At 40.2% G+C, this 26,704-nt stretch overlaps 1 protein-coding gene across 1 annotated transcript in view; it reads left to right on the forward strand.

Annotated features, from left to right (window-relative positions):
* Positions 1 to 26,426, forward strand: part of efl1 (elongation factor like GTPase 1) — a 32,788-nt gene extending 6,362 nt beyond the window's left edge. Inside the window, exons 7-22 of the mRNA XM_054771906.1 lie at positions 5,268 to 5,391; positions 8,162 to 8,241; positions 8,314 to 8,450; positions 8,527 to 8,649; positions 9,648 to 9,747; positions 10,878 to 11,011; positions 11,437 to 11,600; positions 15,465 to 15,600; positions 15,887 to 16,018; positions 16,709 to 16,856; positions 21,265 to 21,394; positions 22,168 to 22,294; positions 22,518 to 22,722; positions 23,732 to 24,237; positions 24,340 to 24,524; positions 26,207 to 26,426. Of these exons, the coding sequence (XP_054627881.1) occupies positions 5,268 to 5,391; positions 8,162 to 8,241; positions 8,314 to 8,450; positions 8,527 to 8,649; positions 9,648 to 9,747; positions 10,878 to 11,011; positions 11,437 to 11,600; positions 15,465 to 15,600; positions 15,887 to 16,018; positions 16,709 to 16,856; positions 21,265 to 21,394; positions 22,168 to 22,294; positions 22,518 to 22,722; positions 23,732 to 24,237; positions 24,340 to 24,524; positions 26,207 to 26,395 (2,620 nt within the window). The 3' untranslated portion in view covers positions 26,396 to 26,426. The remainder of the gene's footprint in view (positions 1 to 5,267; positions 5,392 to 8,161; positions 8,242 to 8,313; positions 8,451 to 8,526; positions 8,650 to 9,647; positions 9,748 to 10,877; positions 11,012 to 11,436; positions 11,601 to 15,464; positions 15,601 to 15,886; positions 16,019 to 16,708; positions 16,857 to 21,264; positions 21,395 to 22,167; positions 22,295 to 22,517; positions 22,723 to 23,731; positions 24,238 to 24,339; positions 24,525 to 26,206) is intronic.
* Positions 26,427 to 26,704: the final 278 nt, after the last annotated feature.

Raw genomic sequence — 26,704 nt, forward strand, 5'->3', positions numbered from 1 at the left:
GCAAGCACGCCTCTCTGTTATGATGGCAGACGGAAGCACAGTGGAGCGTCCCTACACTGTCACACAGAGTCTGATGCTCTTTTATAACTTCATTCTGACCTGAACACATCAACAGCAGTACAATTCCAACACCATATACTGTATGTATTTCCAACTCACACACGTCTCTAGTCCGTTCATCATGGGAACGACATTTCCTCATTTTCATTACACGAACGTGAGATGCATTCAGTGACACTCCGAACATCACAAAAACAGCTTTATAATGCGCCTGTGTGTGTGTGTGTGGGTGGGTGTGTGTAAAAAAGTGGGACGATAAAGAAGTGAATATTCTTATCACTCACTTTGTAACTCTTACTTCGAATGTAAAATTTGCTACTTTTAAGTATGCTTGAAGATACACTGAATACAAGTAAATTTACCTTAAATTACGTGATGTCTTTGAATGCAACTCATTGCTCATAATCACACAGTTTAAAGTGTGATTCAAATGTTCTGCTACTATTAAAGAGACTAGTTTTAGACAAATAGGTTTTTAGACTTGTGTGGTATCTTTTAGCTTGATTAACATATTCAGTTCTTTTGGAGCTGTTACATACAAACACACACAATCCTAATCACTCATTTAAATACAATAAAAGTTGTCATATTTCAAACATAGTTGTTAATTGTGATTAATCCTGATTAATTAATTGAAAAACTGTGGTTAATCTGATTAAAATTCTTAATCATTTGATAACCCATCCATCCATCCATTTTCTATGCCGCTTCTCTTCATTAGGGTCGAGGGGGTATGCTGGAGCCGATCCCAGCTGACTTTGGGTGACAGGCGGGGTACACCCTGGACTGGTCGCATTTGATACCCCATTTATAATATTTTAATTAATATAATAAACATATACTGTATAATGTTTTCACTGAAATTTTTGCGTTAAATTCCAAATGTAATGACTTAAAGGTTAGGTTAATTGGCAAATCTAAATTGTCCATAGGTATGAATGTGTGTGTGTGAACGGCTGTTTGTCTATATGTGCCCTGCGATTGGCTGGCGACCAGTCCAGGCTGTACCCCACCTGTCTCCCGAAGTCAGCTCCAGCATGCCCCCGCGGCCCAAGTGAGGAGAAGCGGCATCGAAAATGGATGGATGGATGGAGGACTTAAAGGTGCTGTCTGTCATGGTTAGGTATTGCAATGGGGGCGCAAGTGTTCGAACGTACTATATCCCGCCTTCTTCCTCCTCAGAGCATGCAAGCCACACCCCACATGACACTCGCACGCAGGAAAAGGTGACGTGAGCTTCTCTGAGACTGCACGTATGTGAATGTGTGCACACATTACGCACTTGTGTGTGAGTGTGAGTGAGTGACAGCCATGAACGCCACTCCCCCTTTTCGGGTCAAACGAAACTCACACTCATTTAACTCTTAATTGTGAAGAATAATTATATTGTTTTGTAGAATCTGTTCTCTGAAACCGCTATGCTGGCCAGTGATGGTGTTCTTATTACATTTTTTGGGTGAGAAACGTGTAAGGAGGAGGGATAGCCTGTTCGGATTGCCTGTTGGTGTTTTATTGGTTTATTCACAGAATTACACAAAAACTATGCTGAGGTGCATAAGCGCTGGGCAAGGGCCCATTTTATTTTGTTCCGTAGTTTAGTTTGGTGGTGTTCTGTCATAATATTATGATTTAAAAATAAATAAATAAATAAATCCTTAATATTTAAACTCTATGCTACAAAATGGCATTATCTTTCCTCATAATATTGAGAGCTTATTCTAAAAATTGCAACCTTTTTTTTGTTAGAATCCAATTACAAAACCTTACCCTTCCTGATTTCTTCTTTTTTGCATGTTTGTCACACTTAAATGTTTCAAGTCATCAAACAAATTTAAATATTAGTCAATGACAACACAACTGAACACAAAATGCAGTTTTTAAATAAAACATTTTATTATTAAGGGAGAAAAAAAATCCAAACCTACATGAAAAAGTGATGGTCCCCTCTGTTAAAACATAACTGAACATTACATTTCTAAAGCTTTATGGCTCCAGCAAACCACAGTGAGAGCCATTATCCACAAATGCATGAATGAAAACATGGAACAGTGGTGAACCCTCCCAAGAGTGGCCGGCCAACAAAAATTACCCCAAGAGCAAAGCGACGACTCATCCAAGAAAAAAAAAAAGAACTGCAGGCCTTACTTGCCTCAGTTAAGGTCAGTGTTCATGACTCCATCATAAGAAAGAAACTGGGCAAAAACGGCCTACATGGCAGAGTTCCAAGACGAGAAAACCACTGCGGAACAAAAAGAACATTAAGGCTCATCTCAATTTTGCCATAAAACGTCTTGATGATCCCAAAGACCCTTGGGAAAATACTCTGAAGAGACAAACGTTGAACTTTTTTGGAAAGTGTGTGTTCCATTACAATTGGCGTAAAAGTAATGCCCCATTTCAGGAAAAAGGACCATTATACCAACAGTAAAATATGGTGGTGGTAGTGGGACAGGGCTTTTGGGGCTGTTTTGGTGCTTCAGGACCTGGAAGACTTGCTGTGATAAATGGAACCATGGATTCGGCTGTCTACCAAAAAATCCTGAAGGAGAATGTCCTGCCATCTGTTTGTGACCTCAAGCTGAAACCAACTTGGGTTCTGCAGCAGGACAATGATCCAAAACACACCAGCAAGTCCACCTCTGAATGGCCGAAGAAACCAAAATGAAGACTTTGGAGTGGCCTAGTCAAAGTCTTGACATGAATCCTATTGTATGCTTTGGCATATGCGTGAAAACCCTCCAATGTGGCCTGAATTACAAAAATTCGGCAAAGATGAGTGGGCCAAAATTCCTCCACAGCGCTGTAAGAGATTCATTGCAAGTTATCGCAAACGCTTGATTGCAGTTGTTGCTGCTGTGGGTGGACCAACCAGTTATTAGGATTAGGAGGCAATCACTTTTTCACACAGGACCATGTACTGTAGGTATGGATTTTTTTTCTCCCTTAATAATAAAAGGTTTCATTAAAAAAAAACAAAAAAAAACACCACTTTGTGTTCAGTTGTGTTCTCATTGACTAATATTTAAATTAGTTTGATGATTTGAAACATTTATGTGTGACAAACATGCATAAAAAAAGAAATCAGGAAGGGGACAAACACTTTTTCACACCAATGTACAGTCATGGAAAAAATGATTAGACCACCCTTGTTTCTTCAGTTTATTGATCCATTTTAATGCCTGGTCCAACTAAAGGTACAACTGTTTAGACAAATTTAATGATAACAAATATAGCTCATAAGAGTTTAATTTAAGAGCTGACATCTAGCAACTTCCATGGTTTTCTTGATGATAACCAAAATCACTTAAGTTCTTACATGAATAGCTATAGCTTTGAACTATTATGAGCTGTTTTTGTTGTCATTGTTATATTTATCCAAACAAAGGTACCTTTAGTTGTATCAGGCATTAAAATGACCAAGAAACTGAAGAAACAAGGGTGGTCTAATCATTTTTTTTCATGACTATATGTAAAATCTCACAGATAAACTCTGAAATTACTATTCAAAATACTAATGATTACTATTTCACTTTCACAGTTTCAAAGTTTACTGGTAATCGAAGTAGCTGATACGTGTCACATGGCACCCGACTCACGAGACGAGACGAGACGATGCACAAGATTGTATACGAGATTTTAACATAATTTTTTTTTAATATAATGAAAATATGTCTGGACTGGACAAACAAACTTTTTAAATTGAATTGAATCACAAAACAATGCAGGCCCGGTTTGAAATGTTTATTGTCCCACAAAGTGACGCTAAATAATATTATTGTAAGCATTTTTGACACCAAATAAACCACTAATGTTATGATCATAATATCTAATAATATATCATAATAATGCAATATTTCCTTTATGTCATCTTTCACTCTGTAAAGTTGTTGAATAGTCATTTCCAACATGTATTTTATCACAGGCAATTCGTACTGTTTGTAAAACGTTTGGAGCATTTCTCGAAATGCTGGGTTTTCAACTTCTACCTGTTTGAAGGCATGAGATGAGTAAAACAGACACGCATGTCTTACAAGCAGCACCAGACTTAGGGGAACCGGGACCAGCAGCAAATGTTACACAGGCTAGGGAGCAATGTGTAGCCAATAAAAATGACTGTGAAACAATAGAGACATCCAAAGTTAACGTCTGCTCATGATTGAGCTCATTTATTAATCAGTGGTATGTGGCTAATGTTAACTGCACAATCTCCCTACTTCATTTGGCAATAAAGATAATTCCACACAAATCCTCAATTGTTGTGTACGAAACATGAGTCCCGGTAATATGTTAGTCAAAATATTTATTCGTATTCAGGATAATAAAGATGAAAGTTGCATCTCTGTGTGTAGCTTGAGGCGTCTGCTCGCCACTTAATCTTTACCACGGGGGAGCACCAGCAAATCAGAAGGGGAGCTTAATGCCAGGTGACTGATGTCATATGACATCTGCAAAGTGCCGTTTATGCGATCGACCCACACTAACTTTGCAATCGACCGGTAGCTCGCCATCGTCATATTGGGCACCCTTGTCGTAAAATTACAGCTGCTTTTTCCATTTCTGCTGCTGTTGTTTTTTTTTTATTTTCCGCAACCTAATTTTCCAAAAAATTTTGCTGTTTACTCATGAAATCATATATTTACAATGTGCTCATAACATTTCTCCAAGGTTGGCAGGTCTACAAGTAGCACGGTGAACGACAAATGCAATGATAAAATACAACTTTTCTGCAGAACCTTGTCACATAAAGCTTGCTTCTCCGTTCATCTTCGTCACACAGACTCACAAACCCCCACTCTGCTTTGTATTAAAGCCTTGTCTTCTCAGAGCTGCTGTCCCTTGGATTACCGTAATGAAAGTGCAGCATCTCAGAAACAGATTGAATTATTGTGATTGCACAAATAATGGTTCATGACTTATGGTAATTAAAAAATTGCAAATCCTGCTACAGCTTTGGTGTTTCAATAAAAATAATTAGTAAAAGTTAGGTGGGCTGTGTTAAAAAATTTTAGTTTAGGTGTGTTAGTTTGCAGGACTCAGTTCCAAAGTCTTACATCATTATCCATGAATCCAAAAGTAGTCCACTTACTGAACCACAGAAAAAATGTGTCACAATACTTTTTGAACTTTTATTGGAGAAATAGATAGTGTCTTTTTGCAGTTTTAATGGAAAGTCCTCACTCATGAAGTGCATTGATGTGTTTTGGCAGCATCCAACACTTTGCCCACATCTACAGCCAGAGGATGGGCATCAATGCAGGTGTGCTTCTCAAAACCCTCTGGGGAGATTTCTACCTCAATGCAAAAGCTAAGAAGATCATGAAGGGAGCTCAGGTAATGTCACTAACATTCATTTCACTTAAACCCGCGCTCTGTTTTTTTTTTTTCAACAAAACAATAAGTGGATATTCTTATCACTCACTTTGCAACTCTTAATGCCGAAGTACAATTTGCTGCATTTAAGAATGCTTGAAAATCCTAGAAAATAAACTCCAAAAATGTGAATTCAACTTAATTTACGTGGTGTCTTTGAATGCAACCCCTTATTGGTCATAATAACACTGTTCAAGTGTGATTCAAATGTTATGCTGCTGTAAAATAAACTAGCGTTAGGTCATTAGATTTTCAGACATGTGTGCTATCTTTTAAATTTTCTGTTAATTTGGAGCTGTTAATACACACAAATATATCCTGTCCTGCCTTTTATCTTTCTTTCAATAAAATACAGTAAAAATGGGCATACTTTGTAGTAGTTGCAAATGGTGATTAATCATGATTAATTCATGTGAAAGCTGTGATTAATCTGATTTTCAAAATTTGAGCATTTAACAGCCCTAATTTTATCTAGCATGTTAGCGTTGCTGACATGTTAACATTAACATAGTTGCATTTTGAGCCATTTTTGTAGGTAGACTCTTATATAAACACTTACCACTATTATGCTAGGCGTTAGCATGCTAACGTTTAACACCAGTAATCTAAATATGTAGATTAAATAAATGTAGGACTAATATTTATGGTGTAAATCACAATATGGGTGTAACTACTGTATGACGCTTGGCGGCGGTCTGAGCTGTCTGAGTGTTTTTCTAGTGTGTTTGTTTTTTTGTATTATGTGCTCGTTGTGTGTGAAACACTTGAGGAGATAGAGTAAGCTCGTTCACATTTCTAAAAGGCACCATTCGCCTCGTTACCCAACTTACCTTGCTGGTTATAAATTAGTACAAAATAATATTGTTTTGCATGTATATTAGTGTGTAAGCATTTATTTCAATATCTGCGGAACCCATGTGGTGCAGTTACATTGTGTCTTCTACATGTGTTATTTTTGGTTGTACCGTGAGTAGGGATGGCCACCGAATTTGCAACTTTTGATACCGATCGAATTCCGTTGCTCATCAAATCAAACTACCACATTTTGGTACCTAAACGCATCCTTGTGACTTGCTGTTTACTTCCCCAAGGAGACAAATGAAAGATACAGAAGATTAAATAAGTAAATGTTTTTAAACTGCAGTGGAACCTCGGCGTCTGCCCCGGTTAGCGTGTTTTTTGGTTACGCCATTATTTAGCCTCGGTTTGCATTGCGTGCATTCTCCAGTTAACATACAGTTTGGCGCTCGTTTTGTCGTGTAATTAATACACTGCATGAATCCATCTGTATTGTTATATATATATATATATTTTTTTTTTTTATCAGAAATGTTCTTCCTTGTGAGAATCCTATTAGCTAGCGAACGTCTATAATGTCATGTTAACAAAAATGCATATAAATTACGAAAGAAAGGGCTAAATGAACATTTAAGGTTATTTTACCTTCATTGGAGACTACTGTTCCCAAAGACACAATGTGGCAGCGAGACACCACAGGGACACCACCTTCTTGTTTTGTCGTGAGTTATTTCTTCAATTCAATAGTGTTTTTCACCTTCTTTATCAAAATGCTGCCACTTGCAGCTTTCTTTAGCTCCATTTGCAACTTTCTTTAGCTCCATTTTTTTGCAGTATTGAGGTGAGAAACACTATCGAATTCAAGAAACAACTCATGTCAAAGCAGGAAGGTAGTTGTGGTTGATCTCACTGCCACATTGTGTCTTTGGAGACAGTCTTCAATTAACGTAAAAGTAACCTTAAATGTTAATTCATTTTTTTTTTCATTCATCATTTGTATGTGTTTTGTTCATTTAGAATTATTTTCTGCATGTCAAGCTATACTTGTCAAGCTATAGTTGTAAAACTGTAAAAAACGTGTTTTGTGATAACATTTTTGGTTTTCTGGACCAGATTAAATGGATTTACATTATTTTTTATGGGAAAAATTTATTCAATTAGCGTCTGTTTTGGTTAGAGTCAGACCTTCTGGAACGAATTAACATTAACCAAGGTTCCACCCTATTTCATTCAAACTACATAGCGTTCATTACTCCCACAAACTGAAACAATTATCCAAATGACAATACAGCCGAGGCCAAGGCAATACATAAAAAACTCAAGTCATAAGAAGACTTTTTCAATTCACCATAAAAAAACAACAGCAACAATAACAATGCTACCACCTGCTAGGTGGAGCAACAGCGAATCAGGAAGGGACTTTGATGTCAGCTGATTGATGTTGCGACATCTCCTGGGTGACATCTGTGACTTGGGTTACAGTTCGTTCGATTCATAGTGCGTATCGAACGGTTCGATACGGATACATGTGTTACTTCACCCCTACTAAAAATATGAAGCTAATTCACTGCAAATAGACAGTAGTTATTAGAGCAAAGTGATGCTACAGTATGTACAGTAGCGCCATAGACATAACCCAGGCTTAATTAGAGTGGCGCCTCAATTACTCGCGGTTGGAGAGCGCAACCCCCACGAGTAGCGGGTATCTACTGTACACGTTATTTGTATCTCACCACTTTGCTGGGGTCTGGAAGAAGGTCTCAGATGGAGGAAATTGGTTTGGATGTTCAGGAATAAGCCAAACTCCTTTGCTCAAACTTCTGCCCCTAAAGTACAGCTAAAAAGGATACATGTAGAGATGCATGGATGAGTATTGATGGTCTCCACCACTCTCACATATCCTAATGTATTTTCTATCTTCCTGTTTTTCCAGGCCAAAGGCAAGAAGCCTGTCTTTGTGCAGCTTGTGCTGGATAACATTTGGAGTTTATATGATGCAGTTGTTACCCGGAGGTGCGTCCAAAAAAGTGCTTTGCTGTCATCCATGCCATGCATGTACCTCATTGACTCTCTTTTCCTCAACAGAGACAAGGAGAAGATTGAGAAGGTGGTGGCATCACTCGGAGTGAAGGTGATGGCCAGGGATTCTCGTCACTCCGACCCCAAAGTCCTGCTGTCTGCGATATGCAGCCAGTGGTTACCTGTGTCTCACGCTGTCCTCTGTATGCTTTTTCTTGTGGAATATTCTCCATTTTCATGCTGTGTTTGTGATATGAATATTTTCCTTTGACACTGCAGCCATGGTATGTCGCAAGCTTCCCAGTCCGTTGGACATAGCAGCAGAGAGGGTGGAGAAGCTGATGAGCGTAGGAGTGCGGCGGTTTGATGCCTTGCCGGAGAGGACGCAGGAATTGAAAAATGGTGCGTGTGATTACGTCCCTTTTTTTTAATTATGCTTTTTCCTCTTTAATCAAATATAAAAATGCAATTGGTTATTAATTAATCCCTGGTTTATTGTAGTTAATTGGTTCCAGACCCGACAGTGATAAGTGAATTTCCACAAAGTACTATTCCTTATTTATAAATTTAATATTTACATAGAGCATAGAAAACCTGTTTATGACCTTCTAAATATGGTTTTAACATTATTAGAGCCCTTTAGACATGAATTAACACCCCGATAGTCACCTTTACACTTGTATTACCTAATATAGTAGAAATGATAAGAGAAAATATGAAATAAATAAGACTCCTTACTGTGTGTGTTGCTGTAAATTTATTGTTTATTATTATTTTTAAATATTTACCGTAGACCAGAAACCACCAGCCTGTCATCACACCTAATGGCTTAATCATCGTTATCATCATATGTTGAGTTAAAACATATTTTGATTCAAAACAGGGATCCCCAACCAGCGGGCAAAATGTGAAATGTATTATTAGTACAGTGGAGCCCGTTTAAGTTCACCCTGTTTATGTTGACAACCTGTTCAAGTCATCAAGTGCAGGTCCACCACGTTCTTCTCAGCACCATCTTAGTAACAACCCCTCTGACAGTGCCTTGATTCTGTTAGCTTGCAGTTCTCTGCCAAAAAGCTAGGGGGCAGTGTTTTCCTGAGCGTGAGCAACCACAGGTCCTAGTGACTAGCTATTTAGCTTAAATTGTCTTCTGTTCTTATAAAATTGGTTTTGTTGTTTAGCTGACGTTCTTGCGGATGTATTGTAGTTGTATAGCATGTGTATATGGGTATAAGCATGGCCTAGAAGTTACCATGGCAACACAAATGCAACCTCGCTGCCCCCTGTGCTTTTAAGAGGTTAAAGCTTTGGGCCAAAATGTGTATTTTCTATCCTAGTGACCACATGGTTTGGGTTTTTTTTTTCCTGTTTTTGTTTGACTCTTTGTGTTTTCCCCCCAGCATTTCTCCAATGCTCCAGCAATGAAAATGCTCCTGTGATAGTTTTTGTATCCAAGATGTTTGCTGTGGACACAAAGGCCTTACCTCAGAACAGACAAAGGTAAGTGTGAATGTTTAACCTTTACTTAATTTTACCTTTTGAAACAAATCTGATCAAATTTGAAAATTTGGTGTTGAATTTAACTACAGCGGAAACTCTGTTAGCGTATGCCTCGGTTAGCGTGTTTTTTGGTTAATGTCGGAATTTTACACCAACATTTTGCCCCAGTGGAATATGACTTATAAACTACATGAACTGGATCTGATCCAACATTACAAAATGTGTGAAGCAGAAAGAGTAGATGAAAAGGCATAACAAAGCCATTCAAACAATGAAAACACCTTTCCCTAAACATGATTACAAATCCCACGTATCTGTTTCCCTTCTTCTTTAAAGAGGAAACAAAACACCCAAACAGTACTACTTCTCCAACAACACCATTCAATTAGGGACTACAAGCTGAATTTCACTCTATGGTATCAACATGACACAAAAACTACACAGTGGAACCTCGGTTAGCGTGTTTTTTAGTTAACGTAAAAATTGCCAAAATTTTGCCTCAGTTTGTGTATATTTTCCGGCTAGCGTGCAATGTGGCACTCGCCTTGTCGTGTTATTAATACGCCACGTTAGTGCAACTGTGTTCTTAATGTATTTTCATCACAAAACGTCCTTAAGCGTTTATTAGCTTGCTAACACATGGAAACATGGAGCGGAAGTCAGCTCCGTCGGCCGCATATGATATCATCAGCGGTTGACTGTAGTTCTTCGCTAACTAACACAGTTACTGTATGCCACAAGTCTCAGAAATGTCAACACAAAACACAGTTTTTTAGTTTTACATGCATAAAATAATTCTAAATGTGTATAAATACATATAAGTGATGGATGAAAGGGATAAATGAACATTTTAGATTACTTTTACCTTCACTGAAGACATGATTGTTGACAAAGACACGATGTGGCAGCGAGAGCAACACGGACACCACCCTGCTGTTTTGCCATGAGTTATTTTTTTAATTTGGTAGACCGCTATGTGCTTCTATAATGCAAAGCGTGTTGTGACATGACTGCCTCTCTGATGAGTGAAAACGGCGGTCGTCTGCAGCCATGCATTTCTAGTTGCTATGGCAATACATTTGCTTTTTTCCTTGTTTGACGCAACTTTGTTTGTTTTTGTCAAAATGTAGGCCGTTGACTCAGGAAGAGATTGCTCAGCGCAGACAAGTGGCGAGACAAAGACACGCTGAAAAGCTGGCAGCATCAGGACCACAAGACCATCAAGACAAGTCACTCCAGAGTCAGCCAGAAGCACTCAACAAGGGTTTGTTTGGTGGGGGGCAGCATTCATGGATGTCCAGTTGTACATGTGATTTCATCTGCAACAAACGTCTTCCTTCAATTTTGGATAGGTCATGTGCTTTTGTTCCTCTTAAATTTTACATGGTTGATAGGACAGTTGCGTTTGAGTTTAATTTGAGCAGCCGGGGGCAGTGTTGAGCATTAGAGCAAGAGGAAAAGTGTGGTTCCTGTCAGGAAGCTCTGACTGCTCTACTCCAGAATGAAAATAAGTATTTGATCCCCTGCTGATGTTGTAAATTTCCTCCCTTCCAAAGCTATGAGCACCACATCATTTTCATGGTAGATTCATTTTAACAGCGAGAGAAAATCCAGAAAAATAATACTGTATAAATTAACTTCTAAGTGAACTTTCAGAGGAACATTTTCATCATTTCTCGTTTTTGGCAGATGAGATGGAAACTGGAGTTATGGAGGAGTCCACACCAGGGGAGGCAGAGGAGAAAAAGGAGACCTTCATCGCATTTGCCAGGGTGTACAGCGGGGTGGTGAAGAAAGGACAGAGAATATTCATACTTGGACCAAAATATGATCCTGCGCAGGGTCTGGCCATGGTAAGCCTTCCTAGAAAATACTTGTCATGATGATGTCGTGTCTTGAGGTGAACTATTGCTTCATCAAAGAATTATTGAACAGAACATAAAGCAGTTTTTGAAATCTGACAATAATATACCGGCTGGAATGCTGCCATCTTCCTGGAACGTTACATTTGTGTAACGTGTGGTTTGGCAGTTTACATCAAATACACTAAAAATACTAGAAACAAAATCATCAAACTCACACGCTTACATTTACAATATAACACCTGCTCATCTACAAACCATCGCATTCATGAAATGACACGTTTTCATTTTGACTTTGTGGATTATTTTGGAAGCTTTCTATTATCAAAATGTGTTTGTCTCACAATAACAGTGGTGCGTGTGTTAAATCCTGTCTGACTGCTACATTGAACAAAAATAAGGGTCACTTACCTTACACAAGAAATGTTCTATTTTCCACACAGATGGCTCAGATGGTGCAGTTTAATTGTGGAGGATAAAAGTTTTAGTTTTACTATTCTTGCTGCATTGTAAATTGTTCTAAATACCTGTAACTCCAGCTCATAGCCCATAGCCTAGTTCAGAAGAATTGAAGAGAGTGAAAGTATATTATGGTGTGTAGTACACTCCTGATCAAAATCTTTAGACCAGTTGAAAAATTGCTAGAATTTGCATTTTGCACATTTGGATCTTAATGAGGTTTTAAGTAGAGCTACAATATGCAAAAACAAGAAGGGGGAGAGAGACAAAAAGCATTTTGAAAAAGTAATTTATTGAAAACAACAATTAAACTGAAATAGGCTGTTTATCTGTTGATCAAAAGTTTAAGACCACAGGCTATAAAAGCCAAAAGCTGCTCAAAATGATAATTTTCTGTCAGGCATTCACACTGTCATGCCCTCCTGATGGCTAAAGCTAAGCAGCTTTCTCTTTTTGAACGTGGTCGGATTGTCGAGCTGCATAAGCAAGGCCTCTTGCAGCGTGCCATTGCTGCTGAGGTTGGGTGCAGGAAATCAGTCATTCTAAGTTTTTTGAAAGATCCTGAGCATTATGGAACAAAAAAGTCAAATGGTAGACCCAAAAAAATCACACCTGCGCTGAGCCGGAGGATTCGATTGGCTGTCCATCAAGACACAGGGCGGTCTTCCACCCACATTAAGGCTCTTACTGGTGCCGACTGCAGCGCAATAACCATCAGACGCCATCTACGGGAAAAGGGTTTAAAAAACAAATTCAAAGACCTCATCTCTCCTTCAATGCCACAAAACTGCCCGTTTAGACTTTGCCAGGGAGCATCAAACATGGGACATTGAAAGGTGGAAAAAAAGTTTTATTCTCTGATGAGAAAAAATGTAACCTTGACGGTCCAGATGGCTTCCAACGTTACTGGCATGACAAGGAGATCCCACCTGAGATGTTTTCTACCCGTAACAGTGGAGGTTGTCCATCATGGTTTGGGGTGCTTTTTCATTCAGTGGAACACTGGAGCTTCAGGTGGTGCAGGGTCGTCAAACGGATGCAGATGTTGCAGTGGGCATCCCTCATGACTGAGGGCCCTTGTCTGTGTGGTAACAGCTGGGTTTTTCAACAGGACAACGCTGCAGTTCACAATGCTCGCTTGACCTTCTTCTTTTGGACCATCCTGCATGTTCCCCTCATTTAAATCCCATAGAGAACATTTGGGGATGGATGGCAAGGGAAGTTTATAAAAATGGCCATCAGTTCCAGACAGTTGATGCCCTTCGTGAAGCCATCTTCACCACTTGGAGCAATGTTCCCACTAGCCTCCTGGAAACACTCGCATCAAGCATGCCCAAACACATTTTTGAAGTGATGAACAAGAACGGTGGAGCTACTCATTACTGAGTCCTACTGAGAACATTTTTTGTTCTGGTTTGGAGAGTTTTTTGTTATTTTTTGAGCGATGGTCTTAAACTTTTGATCAGCTGATAAACAGCCTATTTCAGTTTAATTATTGTTTTCAATAAATTACGTCTTGCTTTTGCATATTGTAACTCTACTTAAAACCTCATCAAGATCCAAATGTGCAAAACGCAAATTGTAGCAATTTTTCAAGTGGTCTTAAGATTTTGATCAGGAGTGTATGCGTTAGCTTGATATCAATGTTCATTTCATTTAGAGCGTTTAATAAACATACAGTATGTTATATAAATATATATACATATAATTGTGTACTGCCATTTATCATTGTGTTAATAAAAAACAGTGAAAATGGCATATTTCAGACATAGTTGCAAATGGTGATTAATCGTTATATATATGTATGTATGTTTGGATATGCGTGTGTGTGTGTGTGTGTGTGTGTGTGTGTGTGTGTATAGATATAGACAATGTAGACAATGATGTGCAGTCAGAGGAGGCAGGTATGATGAAAATGTTTTAAAAAAACAAATAATGATAACATAAATATTTGTCCATTTTATTATTCATTTTCTAAAATCAATCAGATACAGGACAGAAACCTAAGATGATGCTGCCGCGAGCGTCTCTTCTCATCTTAGTGTGTAAGCCCTGCCTACCGTCTTGAGTGCACTAGTTGCATCAGGGCACCTGCCAGTTTCTGTTTGTCAGCATGTGGCCAATAATATAATGTTGCAGAAGCATTTATCATACACCATGACTTTACACAGCCTGTGTAATGTCTTTCATGAAAGTGTGACATCATTATTCTTCCTAATCCCACAATATAATACATAGAAATGTCCTACAGCAGACACGTGCAATACTCACTTTATTCTAAAGGGGGCGTGTATGATCTGGAAGGTGCTTGTCACTGCCGTCCTTCCATAGAGGGAAAAAACAGCATTTTTTTTGGGGGGGGGGGGGGACTTTGACATGCACAAACAGCAGTGCCGGCTAGAGCTAGATTTACAAGCAAGTCAAGTGCAAGACATTTTTATGCTCTGCTGAATGAATTTGACCGCCAAGATGGAGGATTATATATACTCGCCACTTTGCGCTTTGAATTTCACAGCTTCACTCTATCAGTGTTTTTCAAAAATATATTAATTAATAACCATGCTGTTTTGTGGTTGAATAAAGCCTATCATTGGTAAAAAAAAAAATTTAACCAAAGACACATTCAAAGACGTTGTCTAGATGTCAGCAATGTTATGCTAATGTTTGGTGAGACACACAAGCACCAGACTTGATTGCCAGGCCTACATTGCTGGTTTGAATGATGCGGCCACAACCCATGCCAAGCTAAAACTCAACTTTGAATCCCCAACGTCACTGCCTGTCCACCCCCAAATCAGCTCCCCTAGCACCGAAACACATTTACAGCAACACTCACGAGCATGAGTCTTATTTATGTCTTATACAGTATGTCATAGTTTCTGTTATGTCTACTATACTGGGTAATGGGTGTGTAAAGGTAACTATAGGGGTGTTATTACATGTCTAGAGAGCTCTGATGTTAAAAAGCCTATTTGGGGGTCCTAAACAGGTTTTCCATGCTCTAACTATGAAAATATTCAACTTATAAATAAGGAATCCTACTTCACCGAAATTCACTTATCACGGTCAGGTCTGGAACTAATTAACCGCCACAAACGAGGGATTACTCATTGTTTATTAATATATCCTGCTACTTCTCACAGCTCAGATTTGACGAAAAAGCTTCAAAGATATACTTTTAAAGATGCTGTTGCCATGAGCACACCCGTATAAGACAACCTGTTTTTTGTTTTTTTTTAACTGTTGTCTTGGGAAAAATACTGTCTTATACATTATCAACCAGGTCAACACGATCATTAAATTGACACTTATTAATTCGTTTTTATTCTTGCATCTAAAAATATTGTGTTAAGTTACCTAGGCCCCTCAACTTTTTGCTTATGTTGCGTTTCCCAGCTGCCAGAAGGATGCAGTGCTTCTGATTGCGTGCCTGAGGTTCCTCATCTGTCCTGTTGTTCCATTGAAAACGTCTACCTGCTGATGGGCAGAGAACTGGAAGAGCAAGAGGAGGTGCCCGCCGGCAATGTGCTGGGTACAGTAGAATATTGGCTCACTCTTTATTGCCTGTTGAATGAGGCAAACAGCATAGGAACCTCTGCTAAACACTAAGTCTTCTTCTCTTTAAAAAAAAGTTTGAAAAAAAACCCCCACCTATTTTATGAAGGTTATTTGAATTCAAAACATCGTCTCAGTACTGTATATGCAGTGGTGCTTTATCCAGTCATACAAGAATTTGTGCTTCTTTTATTGCATGTGCTTTTAGTTTGTATTTGTGTTTGCTCACTACTTAATTTGGGATTGCACTCATCTTTTTCTAGGCATTAAAGGTTTGGAGGAGTTTGTTTTGAAGTCAGCGACCCTTTCCACTTCACCAGCTTGCCCACCCTTCACCCCACTCAACTTTGAAGCCTCGCCCATTGTACGAGTAGCGATAGAACCAAAACACCCAAGTAAGTCTTTCAAAGAACACACACACAATTACAGTATTTTTCATGTTTTTTTCCTCCCTTTTTCTTATTTGTACAGCGGGTCCCTAAAGTAAAAAATGCATATACAGTTATGTAAAAAAATTATTAGAACACCCTTGTTTCTTCAGTTTCTTGTTCATTTTAATGCCTGATACAACTAAACTACTCTTTATACACAGATGCGTCAGAATGTAACTCTAGTTTGTTTCACTTTGTATGGACTTATTTCAGGAGCAAAATGCGAATTAAAGGGCTGAAAATGTAGTCGCACGTGTGCTCCCTTTTTATTTTTTCTACTCGCACAGTCTATTTCTAGGCGCATATGCAAGTGAAATGCTGGCACTGTACAACCGCTTCTTCATTTCAACCATCACCTGTTCCCTCATTGTCTGTTTCCCTTCTTGTTCAGGCTGGTTGGGTGGAGTCACGTGACTACACACGCTGTACCTCGTCTTAAAGGGGAATGAACATAGCATACCAGCACACACAGTCAAAACAGACAAAAAATACTTTTCTTTTCTTTTTTATTAAAACACCAAATTTATCGACATGAGCAACATGATGTCGGTTATCGTAGTAAATTTCAGTAACGGTACATTTTCGGTTTATTGCCCAGGCCTAGGGACAACCTACAATATATCGATGTCCTTGTTCTTTTTCTGTATGCATAAGGTGAGATGCCAAAGCTGGTGCGTGGGATGCGACTGTTGAACCAGGCAGACCCCTGTGCTGAAGTGCTAATACAGGAGACGGGGGAACATGTTTTGGTCACGGCGGGAGAGGTTCATCTCCAGCGCTGCCTTGACGACCTCAAAGACCGGTCAGTGCCACCCTGTGTCATCAGAAAGTCTTGTCCACTAGAGTCTTATGCACCGCACACATTGTTTAGGCATAGGTTGCGGTGCGATTTTTTTTTTTTTTATGTGGTTGTGAACGCAAAGTGTCTGGGAAGTGACATGCATGCGCAAAAGCACACCTTTCTATAGGATTGCTGCAGCGGCATGTTGGCCACACAGTCAGGAGATCGGGAAGATTCGAATCTCCGTTGGGCATCTCTGTGTGGAGTTTGCATGTTTGCATGTCCCCGTGTGTGTGTGGGTTTTCCCCGGCACTCCGGTTTCCTCCCACATTCCAAAAACATGCATTTTAGGTTAATTGGAGAATCTTAATTGTCCATAGACATGAATGTGAGTGTGAATGTTTGTTTGTCTATATGTGCCCTGCGATTGGCTGGCGACCAATCCAGGGTATACACCGCCTCTTGCCCAAAGTCACCTGGGATAGGCTCCAGCATACCCACGACCCTAGTGAGGAAAAGCGGCATAGAAAATGGATGGATGGATTGCTGCAGTGTATGCGCTACTGATGTGTGATAACACTGATCTAATTTCCGATCCAACGCTGGGTAAAATTCAGGCGATACAGATCCAATACCAATACTTTGTGGAAATGCACCTAATGAGTCTGTTAAATTTAAAAAGGTAGTGTGCTAGTATTTCAAATCATAGCATAAAGAATACAAGACAAGTACAGTATATTGCGGTAGCAGGGCGAGTTACGATATAGCCAATCTAATATACAACAGAAAAACAGGACAAAATCACATCTGAAGTAGCACAAATATTTATATTTTCATTTCAAAATCGACTTTGGCGCATGAAGATCTGGTATCGGAAGTATCGATATTTCAGTATCGATCCACACATCACTAGTGTATGCTCCTGAACGCGTTTGTGGCAGTTTCAAGACTTTTGTGCAATGTGAGTCAATATTTTCTTGACCAAATGATTCCGCGTAGGAGATTAGGAACAAAGATGGCAAGAATGTTGGCCATGGCAGTTCTTGGACAACCTGCTGCAACTGTCTGTCCCGATATCCGATTAATCGATTGATAAAAAAAACGAGGTTGATCATTTTGACGGCCTTGATAAATTGACATGTGCATATATGCCTGTTCCTTATCCTCGTCTCGCTGTACCACACAGGCTGGGTGACAAGAGGGTTCACTCTGCATCTGTCTGTGTGCATTGGTCATATAGATAGTGGAATGAACGGAGAGAGTGAACCCTCCTACTAGTGAGTGGATACGCAGACGGAGTGCTAGCTAGCAAGCAAGTTAGCAAGCAAATGCTAAAATGAATGAAGGCACAAAAGCGAATGCCACAGCTCCCAGTGTGGATGTGCAGCAGAGCCTTTGTCCCGACAGTCAACGCTTACTGAGGCGTTTGGTCAGCAAAGTAAATATAAAATGAAACAGCACAAAATGGTGTGTGGTCACAGACAATGTCGCTGGCTACATTGCAAAAGAAATGCAACCTTTCAATACGGCTGAAAAGCCAACATATCGAGAAATGTTAGAAATGTTTGACAAACAGTACGAATTGCCTGGAAGAACATACATGCACATGTCACAAACAGCAATTCCTGAACTGTATAACCGACTGAAAGAAGACGTGTTTAAGGACAATCAGCAACATTGCATTTTACTCCGCCACTACAGATATGTGGGCCAGCTCAAATATGACCCCCTACATTAGTTTAACGATACACTATATAACTACAGTACGTCTGTGTGTGTGCGTGTGCATTTATTGGAGTGGGGTTTTTTTTCTTAACAGAGACAGGGTCTATACAGGCAACCTCTATGTCAAGCTAATGTGGCTCACACAGGTACACTATACTTCAGTATCATCTAGTGGTTCAAATGTGACTTACACCTCATGACAATGGAAAAAAATGGTGTCAAAAAACGATGATATTGATTATCGACGATAATTTGTAGTACATTTATCGAGCAGCAAAATTTGTTATCGTGACAGGCCTCCTGCAACATGTATTCGGAGGAGTGTGTGGATGGCAGGAGTGGCGGGACAGGGGTGCTGTGAGCAAAATCATTTTCAGGTGACAAGAAGAACTTTTGCATACATTGTTCAGTACAGTGAATCCTCAGTGATGGAGGAAAAGTTCTTCTCATCTGAAAATGATTTTTAAAAAAGTGTCAGTGAAGCGGTTAAGGGCGATATCCCACCACTCTTGGCTCCGACAGCCACCCACACGCTCCAGACGTTGCAGCAAGTTCTTCACAAATTGCCATAGCCAAAATTCTTGCCGTCCTTCTTTATAATCTCCTACGCAGAATCATTTGGTTAAGAAAATACTTACACCCGTTGGACAAAATCATTGAAATTACGACAAACGCCTTAAGTAGAGCACACACTGCAGCAATTTTTACTTCCGTAAATACATGGAAATGCATGTGATGTCATGCTTTTGCACGTCACTTCCCGGAAGCTTTGTGTTCACATTCACAAGTCGTATTTTTTTTTTTTTTTTTGGTAACGTGAACGGCCACATGAAAAATCAGGTTTTCACAAAAAATCCAAATTGGGCATCATACCCTGCAGTGTGATGCATGATTTATTCATTTTTATCTGAAAAAACGACTCTAACAAACCAAAGGTTCTGTATAAAAAATGTGTCACATTACACCCCTACTTTTTATTATTATGTATTTGTGAAATTCTAGGTTAATTTAATTCATTTTAAACATGTATTTATTATACTGATACCTTGCACAAGGGCACCTTGACAGTAGTCTGGAAGCAGACAAGCATCTCCCCAACAACAAGTTGCAATTTCTTTTTGTCCGCAATGGTGACAAGGCTTAGTGTAAATACCACCGCCATGTTTAGAGTCAAACCAGACGCACAAAGACAACAAAGGAGGACAGGAAGAGTCTGAAGGTCTGCTGAGGTCACAGGGTGGCTGGTTGTACTGTATGGATTCAAGGCCGACTGCAGGATCAGGAAGGCTGATGCCTCCTAAATTGACCCCGTTGCCTGTCAGTTGAGGTCAGCAGTCTTAACAAGCGTAAAGATTGCAGCTCTTCCACTGTGACCTTTGTCTGTCTCTCTCTTGCTCTCTCTCTCTAACCCCCTTACAAATGCTCTGGAATGCATATACTTCACACACCTGAACCATTTTCATAGATTTTGGTATTCACCAAATTAAAGTTAGAATTCATTGTCATGAGTATGACAAATATTAAATCCGAGAACAAGGTAGGAAATGTATGGACAGGACAGCCATGTCCCCGCATGTGTTCGTTTGAGTTCATGCTGTCTAATCCCTGTCTGCGCCACCTTCATGCAGACAAACAGCTCTTTGTAAGAATGGCCTAGTGACCCCGAGGTCAGCAAAGAAGCATCTGTGTAGCTCAATAAAGCCTATAAGCTAGCCAGACAAGCAGCATCTGAATTAGGGATCCAGTCACCACTACAACAACTAAAGAAGGCGATTTGTGTAGAAATTGCGTATGAAAGCTGAAGCTGAACAGAAATGCTGTACAGAAAATGTGTAGTTACAGGAATTTTGTGGGTGTGGAAAATTGTTATCCTGAATGTTTTGATGCTGGAATGGTTTGAGAAATGTGAAATTACAAATACATTCCTTTCAGTGGGAATTTTTGAACTGGAAAAATGTGGATTTCCAGAAAAAGCAGGAACTTTTTCCAGTGTGGAAAATAGATAGCCTGAATGTTTTTAATGAGTGTTTTTAATATTTTGTTGTTGGAATGGTTTGAGACAGTTGAGAAATGTGGAATTAGTAAGAATTGTTAAGATCAAAGGGCATTTCTGTTTGAAAAATGTGGAATTTCAGGAAAATTCTGAATTTGATGAAAGTAGAAAATAGAGTCTGGGTGTCCTGAATGAGCTAAATGTTTTCAAATAAGAATAGAATTATTTTTGGTGCAGAATGACATTGTATACTAAGGGGCATTCACACACTTGGTTTGCTTACAGTGGGTATAAAACAATATAAGAGGTCGACCACACATTCTAAAATGTTATTTTTTAAAAGTGTGCTTCTGAAAAATAATGAATATTTTGTACACATTTAAGATTTCAGTTATTAAATGGAACTATTAGTGAGAGAAATATCCAAGATGGTGTTTGCCCCAACATTATACCTCTCATCTTGAACCCTGGAGCACCACAGAGGTGTGTTCTCAGACCCCTCCTCTCCCACCAACACCATCTTCACGTTTTCTGACGACGGCACCATTGCAGGACTGATAACTGGCCATAAGTCAGCCTTTAAAGTGACAATAAAGATCTTAGGTCTCATAAATTTTAGTATTGTCCCGCTCCGGGTGAACATATTAACTTCATCAACTGTAATTCTTGCCAGCAATAAGCACATCCGTAACAGCAACTGCTTTTTTACAGGTTTGCGAAAATCGAGATCAGCGCATCAAAGCCCATTATTCCATTCCGAGAAACAGTGGTGCGCCCTCCCAGAGTGGACATGGTGAATGAAGATCTTGGCAAACAGCAAAAAGTTGCCATCATTCACCAGGTGAGTGAACCTTCTCGTCGTTATCGTGCACAGCAGCGGTCAGCCACTAAAAGGGCCACGTCTATATACACACTGTATATTCCCAATCAGCTCTTTGGTCTTGCCCGTGGTAGGGGAGAGGAACATACTCCTAAACTCAACTCAGTATTTGGATAAAAGACAAAGTCACAGAACACTCTCGCCCATTCAAACCTCTCCACAACAAGACCAAAGAGCTGACCTCAAGATTGTAGACCTGCACAAGACTGCAATGGACTACAAGAGTATCAACAAGAAGCTTGGTGGGAAATTGAGGATAACAGTCAATCACCCTCGCTCTGGAGCTCCGTGCAAGATTTCACCTGGTGGGGGAAGGATGAATGTGAGAAAGGTGACAGAGCAGCCCAGAATGACATGGGAGGAGCTGGCTAATCAAGGGAGTTGGGAGCACAGTCAGCAAGAAAAGCATTAGTAAGATACTTTGCTGTCAGGGATTGAGATCCTGCAGTGCCCGCAAGGTACGTACAGACCCGTCTGAACGTTGCTTTGGAGTTTCTCTGAGCAAAATCCCTCCTGAGATGTGGGCAACCCTGCTGAGCAACTACAAGAAATGTCTGACCTCTGTGCTTGCCAGCAAGCTTTCTGTACCACTATTAAGCCACTTGTTGCCACTTTTTTACCCCCTATCTAATGTATTCATGTTTTTTTTTTTTTTACACATTCTGTCTCTCTCTCTGTTAAAATGAAGCTGTTTAACACAATAGTGATAATCCTATGTGTTACGTACATGTCAGGTAAAGGAGGAAGGTTCTCATGGCTGTTCTTCAGAGACACTTCATGTCGATGCCAGCGGGTTGGTCACGCTCACCACTCCCAACAAACTGGCCACTGTCAGCGTTCGGGCAATCCCCTTGCCACCAGGTAAAACATGAAGACACACCAAGTATCGGTTCGCTTTCCATAGCCCTCACTCATTTGAAGTGAAGAGTCGTTTTAACACATAAGAGCATGTTAAAATGTGAACGTAATTATAGCCACAGTGGAAAAAGTACATGTTCCGATGTTGACACACAACATCTGGGAAGATTGCAAGCGCAGTGAGGAAAGGAGCAAAAGATGTCTCAGTTCTGCCTTATCATTTCAGAGGTCACTCGTCTTTTGGAAGATAGCTCAGTGCTGATTCGGACTTTGGAACAAGTCAACATGTCCTTGAAGGAGGGGAGAAATCTAGACGTCAGTGTCAGGACCTTGGAAGCCATCGCTGATCTCAAGGCCCAGCTGGGGAGCATGCTGCAAGGGAGGAAGTGGAGGAATGCTGTGGACTACATCTGGGCTTTTGGACCTCGCAGGTTTGGCACGGATCATTTTATTGTATTTTATACATAGCAACAGAAGTCATTTAAGCTTATACTGCCATTTAGGGGAAGCCATATCTTGCCGTAATCACATGACTGTCACTCTGAAATATCTCATAAACGGTAATCTCTCGCCACTTCACGCTTTGGATTTCACAGCTTCACACTATCATATTTTTTCAAAAATATATAAATAAATCATGCTGTTTGTGGTTGTATACGGCCTAGTATTAGTAAAACAGACATGCCTATTTAAAGAAATGTTACCATAAATTTTGCCTAAATAAAGCATTTGGAGCATAAAAATGGCTAAATGAAGAAAAATACAAATAAAAGGCATTCAGAAGACTCATTTAAAGATGGTATGATGATATGTAATATTCTACACTGGTTACTAGGTGTCAGTAATATTACTGTAACGTTGGGTGAGACACACAAGCACCAGACTTGATCACCGTAACAAAAGGCTTGTATTTTTTTATTTTTGTTTTTTTTATTTTTTTAACAGGCACAATAATCCATACGATAATACAACCCACGCCAAGCTAAACTGAACTCTGAACCCCTGACATCACTTCCTGTCTGCCCCCCCGACTTAGCTCCCCTAGCACCGGAACATATTTACAGCAACACACGCAAGCACGAGTCTTATTTATGTCTTCAATGTCGTACTTGTTCTTATCAAGTCTACTGTATTAGGTAATACAAGTGTAAAGATGACTAAGTCATGTCGAGATGGCTCAATGTTAAAACCAGATTTGGAAGGGAGGAAACCTACTTCGTGGAAATTCACTTATCACGGTCTGGTCTGGAACCAATCAACCATGATAAACGAGGGATTACTACGTCACTTTGGGACTTAATGAGTCACATAAAGTCGTATAGGACACATTTTCAACACTTACAAAGTGTTGCTGACATGCAAGAAAAGCTGTGTTGTTTTTGTTTTTATGCCAAGTGACCTTGGAAAATGAGTAAAAGCTTCTCTTGTCGCTGCTTGAAGGTGTGGCCCAAACATTCTGCTGAACAATGTGGAGGGCTATCGGCGACCCTCTCTGTGGCAGTGTCTGTGCAGGGAAGATAAATCTGGGGAAGCGGAGGCTCAGGCACGGATCGTACGTGAGTTGGACAACAGCATCGTGAGCGGCTTTCAGCTCGCAACGCTGTCAGGGCCAATGTGTGAAGAGCCCCTGATGGGGGTCTGCTTCTCTATTGAGAGATGGGATATCCAGTCTTCAAACTTCCCAAATCAGCACAACACTGCAGAAGAAAATGCCACATCCCAAGAGGCTTTGGGAGCTAGCAAAGCACCAGAGAACACTGATGCATCAGCGCAGAGTCAAGGCAAGCGCCGGCAAGAGGCTTCCTCTGCAGACTGCTACGGGCCCGTGTCAGGCCAGCTGATTGCTGCCATGAAGGAGGCATGCCGCCATGCTTTCCAGGCACAACCCCAGAGACTTATGGCCGCCATGTACACCTGTGAAATCATGGCCACGGCCGACGTTCTGGGTAAGCTGTTGCTCACTGGTGGTGTTTTTGCTGAATGTCCCCAGATGTTGCATGACACCATGATTCTCACCAAATGCTGGCCTTCGTGTGTTCACTTCACAGGCCGAGTATATGGTGTTCTCGGAAAACGAGAGGGACGCGTCCTCCACGAAGAAATGAAGGAAGGGACAGACATGTTCATCATCAAGGCTGTTCTTCCTGTCGCTGAGAGTTTTGGCTTTGCAGACGAAATTCGCAAGAGGACCAGTGGACTGGCCAGCCCGCAGCTGGTCTTCAGTCATTGGGAGGTATTTAACCTACTAGCCCCTGATTCATTTATTTGCAGTGTGAGTGATCTCGCACCATATTGTTCTTGGTTTGTCAAGCTAAGTTATCCGGGGAGCAAACATAACTTTTCTACAACAGGAGCAAGCTTTAGCACGAGCTGCTTAACTTAAACCAGGGGCGGCCATTACGTCGATCGCGAGCTACCGGTAGATCGCCAAGGTAATTTGGGTCGATCGCGTAAACATCACTTTATAGTTGTCATATGACATCAGTCAGCTGACATTAAGCTCCCCTCCTGATTCGGGCTTGCTCCCCCGCAGCGTTTCAAGCTACACACGAAGATGCAACTTTCATCTTTATTATTGTGATTATGGATGAACTAACTCTGCGGTAAGACGTCCATATCTATAACAAAAGTTATCTGTTCACTTGTAGCGGCGAGTTACGTAGAAAAAAAGTGTATTGTTTACTGTCTTTGCTTCGCGTCATGAACTCTCCTACAGAAATCAGTGTTTTCTACACGTTCGCTTCTTAAACTATTATTTCATGATGAAAGTAAAAATGTGCCCATTGGTGAAACCTTTTCAATATGTTGCCTTGACTTGGGCTGCATTGTCCTTTGCATAATCATTTTAAATTCTTGTATATGGGTAATGTTTGATAGCAAATGCTAAGTGGATGTAATACATGAACTGTGTGCCCTAATGAACGTTACATAGCTAATTTGACCGACATATTAGCAGTACTCAGGTTATGTACACAACTATTTAGGAGTTATGTGGAATTGTCTTTATTTCCATATTGAAGTGAATTGTGATAGCAACTACTTTGATTACCTGTAAACTTTGAAAATGTGAATGTGAAATACTAATCATTAATATTTACAATAGAATTTCAGAGTTTACTGGTTACATTTTTCATATGTTATATGTTTTATAGAAAGAGGTAGATCATTTTGACTTGTACTTGCATGCTGAGAAAGTGCGTGCACTCCTGATATACATATACAGTGTATAACGTACATAAATACCTACTCATATTTTTTTTTATAGTAGTAGGTAGATCTTTGGGACTTGGTCATTTTAAAAGTAGCTCACAGGCTAAAAAAGTGTGAGCACCCCTGACTTAAACCAAAGAGGAAAGTATGTGTCATCCTGCCACAGGAAATCGCTGAACAAGGAACATGTAGGACCGTTCAGGCGTAACTACGTCATGTCACGTCAATGAACAGCAACAACTTTGAAACAGACTCCTTTTCCTGTAATCCGCCTGTGCTGCATCTACTTCGACAGTAAATTGTCTTCCGTGGTTTCCTGTGAATAAAACCTGCGACCGCTGCTCAGTTTGTCACCATTTCTTGAAAATGTCTTCTATGTCCGCAGCCATCAGAGCTTTCATAGTCGAGAGGAGTGATCTCATTACTTAATGACACGTCTTTATCATTATATCACTTCTATAGAGGTAGAATTACTGCTTCCATGCAAGTAGCCTGTTCAGGTTACTTTGGAAACAGCAGTGTCTTTATATTCATGTGCCAGCGCATAACGTAGTAGTTTTTAGTCTCAGTGTTTAGAGGGTGCATGGACATGCCCGCGTGATGCCATGAAAAAGGACATTGATTTGAACTAAAACGTATTAAACTTAGCATAAACGTCCACTGTTGTCTTGTACCATCACACACTGTGGCATCTCTTTCTCTCAGGTGATCAGCAGCGATCCCTACTGGGTTCCGACCACTGAGGAAGAATACTTGCACTTTGGAGAGAAAGCCGACTCCACCAACCAGGCGCTCAAATACATGAACGCTGTCCGCCGCCGAAAGGGCCTCTTTGTGGAGGAAAAGATAGTTGAACATGCAGAAAAACAGCGAACCCTAAGCAAGAACAAATAAGCACACAAAATGATCTTTCTGACACACCGGATTGGGGGGGGGGGGGACGTTTGCAGGGACCACCATGTCAGGAGCACTCATCTGTCAGTGTCCATCCTGCAGTCAAGAACTCCAACCAAATCAAGCAAACACATATTTTATTTGTTTAAAGTCATGTATTTAATAGCAAATAATAAATGAACATTGGATGGAATTTTGGTATGGATGTCATTGCCTTTTGCAGCAACAGGACTGGGGGAAGACTGTTAATTGGTTAGTTACTTAATTTGCCATCTTTTCATTTCAAGGTTTAAGAATGACTTAAGTCAA

The sequence above is a fragment of the Dunckerocampus dactyliophorus genome, chromosome 3, assembly GCF_027744805.1.
Source record: "Dunckerocampus dactyliophorus isolate RoL2022-P2 chromosome 3, RoL_Ddac_1.1, whole genome shotgun sequence".
NCBI classification, from domain to species: domain Eukaryota; kingdom Metazoa; phylum Chordata; class Actinopteri; order Syngnathiformes; family Syngnathidae; genus Dunckerocampus; species Dunckerocampus dactyliophorus.